The 7,667-nt window shown below is 30.0% G+C and overlaps 1 protein-coding gene across 1 annotated transcript; it reads right to left on the bottom strand.

Annotated features, from left to right (window-relative positions):
• Window positions 1-1,315: 1,315 nt before the first annotated feature.
• Window positions 1,316-3,908, bottom strand: LOC8261021 (L-ascorbate peroxidase, cytosolic). The gene is made up of 10 exons (XM_048378471.1): window positions 3,748-3,908; window positions 3,483-3,615; window positions 3,208-3,382; window positions 3,041-3,106; window positions 2,400-2,448; window positions 2,226-2,308; window positions 2,053-2,132; window positions 1,838-1,940; window positions 1,642-1,700; window positions 1,316-1,536 (listed from the first exon to the last, which is right to left on the bottom strand). Exons 2-10 carry the CDS (start codon window positions 3,599-3,601, stop codon window positions 1,521-1,523), a joined length of 750 nt encoding a protein of 249 aa, XP_048234428.1. The 5' UTR covers window positions 3,602-3,615; window positions 3,748-3,908; the 3' UTR covers window positions 1,316-1,520.
• Between the last annotated feature and the right edge of the window lie 3,759 nt (window positions 3,909-7,667).

The following is a 7,667-nucleotide window of genomic DNA, read 5'->3' on the forward strand; positions in this document are numbered from 1 at the left end:
GGTAAAATTCATCGTTATTCTTTTCTAAAGAATGACTTAATGTAGGAAGGCAAATTTTTTATAGAAATTAAATGTTACACTTATCCGGAACATATTAATGCATTTTTGAACATCAGTTTTCTTTCTTATCCTTTTAAAAGTAAAATTTATATTTTGGTCACTCTACTTTATCAACTTGTTTCACTTTAGTCTCCTTTATTTATCCTTATTAGCCTTTGTAGTGGCAAATTACAAACCATCTACACACAAATAACCAAGCGTGCCAATATGCAGTCACATCTGTTAATGTAGGGACTAACTGAGTACGAAAATTAAAGTAAAGGAATCATTTAAGACATAATTGATGTATAGGGGATTAAATGAAACAAACACAAAAAGTACAATGACCAAAATATGGGTTTTACCTAATTTAAAGCCCAGATAGGACAGTGGCTTGGATTTTTGCTCACCCATTTGCAATGTTAAAGTTACCCCGTCGGCCTTGCGTGCACTTAAGTTGACAAATGCGATAAATATGAGGTGTAGTCTTTACTGACTCTCTCTCTCTCTCTCTCTCTCTCTGTCTCCCTCCCTCTCTCTCTATATATATTCTTTTCCAATTAAATAATAATTATGATACTAAAACTAGTATAAAATATGTCAGCAAATCTTTTTTAATTATAGTTTGTAATTTTAGCATATAATATATCAATTATTATTAATATTAACTAAATGTTATGTATATAATTTTTTTTTAAATACCAAAAGCGAATTTAAATTTTTTATGAATTAAAAATATGTGTAATTAAAGTGAAAGAAATAATTGCACAAGAGTAGTTATTATCTATAATTTAAATTGAAAACTACACTTTTATTATTAAAAAATTTATATATAATTTGACTTGTAAGAAATTAAAAAAATATACAACAAAATTTAATAAAATAACATAATTAGTAAAACAAAATAAAGAATGTCATAACCAATACAATTTCGATAGAATTTCTCAAATTTTAAGATTCCTTTTATCATTAAAAAATATTGTCACCTCCTCTTCATCATTTGTAATAAAAGAAAATACCATTGATTTATACGTTTAATTATATGCGACAAGTGCAGGCAGCCGGAAACAAAAGCTTGAGAGAACCAAGCACCAAGTAGCACATTTTCAAGAAACATGCCCAAATGATGCAAGTTTAGAAAGCTTAAATTTTATAATTGCATGGTTCATTTTAGCAGTTCATAGCCTGAGGTATGAACTCAACTAAGTTCGCCAACTGAGATACACACTGGCGACATGAATACGGAGGGAGGCAGCAAAAATTATGGGCAAAAGAATTAAAGTCTGATGAAACTTGTGTTATTTAATCATCATAAAGTAGAAGTACCAAACATCCTATCCAACTTCCACTTCATCATCATATGCAACAAAAGAACAATCAAAAGAGCACCGACTCCATTAACAGCCAAATCATCGCCTAAAAACAAATTTCCCAAAGTAAGCAAAAGATATAGCTGGCACCATCCTCTCTATATTCAAGATTTAAGCCTCAGCAAATCTACAAAAAAAATTCCCAATCAGAGCTGCTGATTTTCAGAAGCTAGATGCAATTCAATGCAGTGCAGTTAAGTAAATCAAACAAGACATGAAAAGTGGGACTTACCCAAGCTCAGAGAGCTTCAAATGGGCCTCAGCATAATCAGCAAAGAATGCATCTTCATCCTGCAATACAGAAATAGAAAAAAATAAAATATCAGCATCCAGAAATGAGCAGTCTTCAAACCGTTTGTGACCATTCAAACAACTAATGTCTCTACTTGTACAAATTAGAAAAAAAAAAAATAATAAAGAAGTCATACCGCTGCATATTTTTCAACAAATGGGCGGAACACAGGGTCAGAAAGAAGAGCCAAGTCAGATGGCAATTTCAAAAGCCCCTCCTTCTCTCCACTCAAGAGCTCCCTGACAAAATTTAAGAATGTACAATGTCAGTAAGTTATCTTAACCATAATAAAAAATGTTTCTAAGAACTATGAACAGAATAACCACGCCTTGAATGTAGACAGATACTCACTTGAAGTAGGAGTTATCAAAGATGAGTGGGTTAGAAGTCCATGGACCCTCAAAACCAGAGCGCTCTTTGTGGCACCTACCCTGTAATCATCCCAACAGACGAGTAGGAATCAGTAAAACAAACACATAAGCACACATAGAGAACAAGGTAAAAGTCAAGATTTTGACACCAACCAGGGTGTGGCCACCAGAGAGAGCAACAATATCCTGGTCGCTGAGACCCATGTGGCCAAAAACATCCCTCAAGTGACCAGAACCTGCAAAGAACAATTCCTGTGTTCAGGAAACCCAAAATATGCTTCTAAAAAATTAATCGATAATCAATTCATAATGGTATAGCAAACTAACCCTTGGTAGCATCAGGAAGGCGACCCTCTGGAGGTGGCTCAGGCTTGTCCTGAGATAATGAGATAGTTATTATTAGTACCAGCTGAAAAACAATATCCACAACCAAAAAACATTGACATCGGACAACTCGAGTTATCCATAACATTTTTACAAGACATTCGCTAAGCCAGAAATTATAAATGTAAACACATTAGATGAATTCAAACATCAATGTTTATCAAGCAATTAATCATTCTTAATTAAGCAAAACAATATGGCAGTTTTTTTGTTAAAAAAAATTGTTGTAACAAATGAAGTAGCAAGTTGTTAAAAACAAATATAGTCCACTACCTGGCAAAGCAATCATTTATTGACTACCATACTGAAGAGCACCAAACAAATGTGACGCAACTTGGGCCCCACTTTTTTCTAATACCACCAAGTCAAAATGGACGGCCAAACCAAAAGCTGGTAGCTAAATTAAAGGGTGTCCAAATACGCCCCATAAAGCATATCAGCACAGTTATGCCCACAGTTGTGAATAAATAAATTGTGCTAATAAATCCATAAGTAACCAAAATTTCGACTACTGGTTACTCCATTACATTTAAACTAATTTCTCTTTTTTTTTTTACTAAAAAAAATAAGGAATAACTACTGACCTCTCTTCCTGGGTGGAATGGGATCTCAGGTCCACCAGTGATCTCCACGGCAACAACACCAGCAAGCTACATACAAAAATAAAATTAATCAAGTCAACAAAATTTACGAAAAGAATATAAATCGATCAAACATAAGTATCAGATAAATTAATTATATATTATATTACCTGATAGAAATCAGCATGAGAGAGGATTGGGAACTGCTCCTTAATGGGGTCAATAAGTCTAAGAGCAATATCAAGCCCATTATTAGCACCATGAGCCAACTCCGCTGGGTACCTCATGGTTCCAAATGGTCCACCGGTCTTAGTCTTCACATCGTAGGTTCCAGCTGAATGCCAACTGCAGACGACGCCGTTTCCCAACCAGCCAATTCAAAAATATACAAAATACAACTTTTATGTATTAGAAAGAGAGACAGACAGAGAGAGAAGAAACATACGCGAGACGAAGCATAATAGGAGCGCAGTTCTTTTCAGCGATTAAACCTCTGAGCTTCTTCTTCGCCTTATCAACGGCCTTCTGGTACTCTTCGCTTACTTTTGGATAGTTCTTAGTCATTTTGTTCTTTGATTCTGTAGATCAGATCATACATCAAAACAGGAACGCATACAAATCCATTTGCGCATTTCATGAACAGATCTAGAAAGCAACAGTTGTACTCAAAACAAAACTAAAATTATAAAATAAGAGAGTGGAAAACGGACCAAAAGAGAGTGAAAAAAGCGAAAAACCCAAGCGAGCGAGAGAGCGGCACGAGGTGAACACAAGCTTGTTTTGAAATGAGGAAATGAAAAGTGGGAGATATAAGGAGAGGGGTTTTAGACTTTTTGAAGGAGAGAAGGTTCTAGCAGTTCTCTTTCCAGCCGTTAGATATTGACTGATCGTTTGGTTCTGAACTGTTTTGAGAATCGATGGCTGTGATTCGGCTTCGGATTATTAGATGTACGGCCGGTGCGTGTGGGTAGGTGATGGGTGGGGACAACAATATATGGAAAGGAAATTTGCGGAGAGAGAAGAAAAGTGAGGAAAAAAGGTTAAAACAAAAAGAAAATAAATTAGGGATTGGTATTTGATATTACCAAAAAGGTCGAGGGTCCCACATAAAAGGAAAAATGCTGTGGTGTATTGTCTAAAATGTCCTTTTGTGGGTTTAGAATTTAGGTTTGATTAAAATAATAACATTTTATGATAATAATTATAAAATCGGTATGTAAATTTATTAAAATTTAATAATTAAGTGTTGAAATTTTTAAAAGTTATACTTTAGGGTATGAAATAAAAAATTATTAACATTTAAATATATAGAACTAAGAATCTATATTTGAAAAAATTAAATAATTATAAAATTGATATGTAAAATTATTAAAATTTGACAATTAGATATTTTAAATATTTAAAAATTAAAATTTAATGTGTGAATTTAATAAATGTTTATATAATATATATGACATTGTTAATAACAATTAATGACTCATAACCTTAAAATATACATTGTCAAAAAAGCGTAAAATGATGAGAAAATATTTAAAAGGTATCGACTTCTTATAGTATAATACGCTGCCATTACTATCATTATTGTTATATTATTGTCATTGTATTTTTATCAGTTCTTAAATAAAAAGTATCTATCCGACTTTGGGTAACATTATTTGATTCAATCCATCACCATAAAAAATTTAAAACAAAATTGATCTATTATTAAAATAATAATATTGACTAAAATATTAATTACTAATACTTCTATTTATGACATGTATATTATTTATTTATATATTTTTAGCTATATTTATAATTTTATTGTTAAATTGAAGATGTATCTTTCTAATGGTGATATCTTTTCCTATGAAAATATAGTAGAATTTATTTTTTTATTTATAAAGGATATTTTTTGTATAATGATTGATTCTACACACTCAAATATTAATAATTTTAATTTTACACACAAATTTTAACATTTAAAAGATAAATCACTTTTATGATTAAATTTTAACAAATCCATGTTTTTTAATTATCCTTAAAAAAAAAATTGATGTGAATAACCAATAACATGTGTACACTTGTTATATATACTTAACTATAAACACTTACTAGATTCATACATCAAATTATAATTTATAAAAATTTAAATATAAGTATTTTTATAATTATTACTTTATGATTTGATATGTTGAGTATATTTTGATAAATTTAAATTTGGAAGATTGTGGATATCTTAATATGCGTTTGTAGAATTTGAACCCGTATGTATCCATTATCCGAATCCGATTAATTATATTATATTTTTGTTATATAGAATATTATTTTAGATTTTACTAAATTTATGTTTGAAATATATTAATATTGAATATTTAAATTTGATTAGTTTATATTTTTTATTTTTTATTTAGATTAATTTTATAAATATTTTATAATTTAATTATTGTAAACGGGTACCCATTTGATTATATAAATATTTATATAAACGAGTAGGGTACTCGCTATCCATTTAAATATCCATATATATGTTTAATAATTATTGAATTTAAACATATTTTAATCAGATTCAGATATATTACGGGTATTCTATTCGGGTTTGAAACGGGTTCGGGTACATTTATTTTAATCGGATTCAAGTTTAGATATTTTTAAATGAATGGATATCCTACCAATTGCCGATTCTAATTAGATATAGTCATGTTCATATAATAAATTTAAAATTAAAAAAACTCGGTGCTACAGTTTTAAAATCTTAATTAGACTAAGAAAATCACTATCATTTTATTTATTATTCTTTTATGTGAGTTTATTTACATAAATAAAAAAGAATAAACTTTATTAAATAATTATGAATAAGAGGTGCTGGTGATTAAGGAAATACAAAAGGGCGTTGTACCTAATAGAAGCTCGTCCAAGGTTAACTCCGTCATATCCATCGTAAGATGCTGTTGGTAACTTTTTGAACATGAAAAATATCCACATCCTTCCAAGTGTGAACGCGTTTAGCAACAGAAGATTCCATGCCAAGCAAGGATAACATCACCTTGCAAACCAGAGTGTTTTCCGTCACCCGTCTAATACATTGGTCCACGTAGGCACTTTGGCATTCGCTCATTCCTCGACCCCGGTACCCGTTCTAAAATATTTTTATTCCAACATTGCATGTCAGTGGTTGTAAGACATGGCCACGGGCCAATAAGATAATGCCACATGGAACTGCAGACTCGCTGACTGACTTTCTTTGGAATGTGAAACTTGGAAGTTGACACAGCTTGCGACGCACTTAACGCCTTTTTGTGCCACTTACACGCTGAATTGATCACAAAAATAAAATAAAAATATTTTATAGTTTAGTTGTAATTTAAAAATAAAAAGTGAAATTTTATTCTAGACCATGCAGTTTAGGAAATTACTTAAACATAAAAAAAAGTGGAAACTTCAGTGGTCTTAAACAATTTAGGTTGAATTTATATCTAAAAAGAAGACTGTTGAAAAATAATTCAACTATTGAACTTGAGAAATAAAAAGAAAATTGTAGCTAGCCTATTTAGAACATAATCTTTAAAATATTAACAAAAATAATTTATTAAATAAAAAGTGTCTTAGGGTTAACATATAACTAGCACTTAAAATAGATTTTATACAATAATAAGACATGTCTGCCACAACCACTTAAAAGTTATTATTTTTATTATCCAATATAAAACAGAGCAATAATATATAATCTATAAGGATATGTAAGATATAATTAATTACTTATTTAGAATTATGTTGGCACAGCCATAACGAATGAAGCATGTTGTATTTGTATATTTTTGTGGGGAGTCTCAGACAATATGCTTCAGAAAAAAGAGGCGGGAAGTTATGGCCATTTTTTGGGCACTACCCAATAGAGTGGGTCCATTCACATTATTATTATCGTCCCATAAACTTTACTTTATTAAATTATGCAATATCCTCTCATTTATTGGTATCCCAACCTTTTTCGAGGCTTTTTTAGAAAAATTTAATCGCCTGCGATGCGGTGCTGGCTAAAAGTGTGTGGTGGCTGCTGTGACGGCCAGACACTGTGATTTCTTGGAGGCTAATCCTTTGTTAGGGGAAAAAGGTAAGCAGGGGGAGAAAGTGAAGGGAGATAAATAAGGCAAAACAGATTTTTGAACAGTTGAGTTTTAATTATTTAGTTTTTTTAGTATTTAATTTAATTTAATTTAATAAATTTTTTTATTTTTAAAAAATTTAATTTTTATTTAATATAATAGACACGTAAATAATATTAAATAAAAATATTAAAATAACTATATATATTATACGTAAATATATTAAATAGAATTACATATTAAAAGTGTTTAAATATTAAATTATTAAATTATTAAAATTTAAATATTTAAATATACATCTATATATAATTAAGTTTTTGTTTGATTTGAGAAGAGGAAAAAGGCCAAAAAGAGAAATTGAGAAGAAAGTTTATTTTTTATTTGAGACGGTGAATAGTAAACTTTTAAAATTTGAATTTATGGTTTTGCTTATCAGAGTTTAACTTTTTATAATATTATTTAAAAGGGCAAAAAATAGAAAATAAATAAATTTTATCCTTGCTTTTTCTTCAAAATGAGATGACTGGAGATTAGCTTTTTCGTCACTT

This window comes from Ricinus communis, chromosome 8 (assembly GCF_019578655.1).
Source record: "Ricinus communis isolate WT05 ecotype wild-type chromosome 8, ASM1957865v1, whole genome shotgun sequence".
Lineage (NCBI taxonomy): Eukaryota > Viridiplantae > Streptophyta > Magnoliopsida > Malpighiales > Euphorbiaceae > Ricinus > Ricinus communis.

Bases quoted from the DNA above. Each gene is read 5' to 3' on its own strand.
- LOC8261021 (XM_048378471.1), bottom strand. From the start codon at position 3,601: ATGACTAAGAACTATCCAAAAGTAAGCGAAGAGTACCAGAAGGCCGTT. The intron at 2,309-2,399 runs GTTAGTTTGCTA...TGTTCTTTGCAG, and splicing joins CCTTCCTGATGCTACCAAGG to GTTCTGGTCACTTGAGGGAT. The intron at 1,941-2,052 runs GTGAGTATCTGT...AAATTTTGTCAG, and splicing joins TTTGATAACTCCTACTTCAA to GGAGCTCTTGAGTGGAGAGA.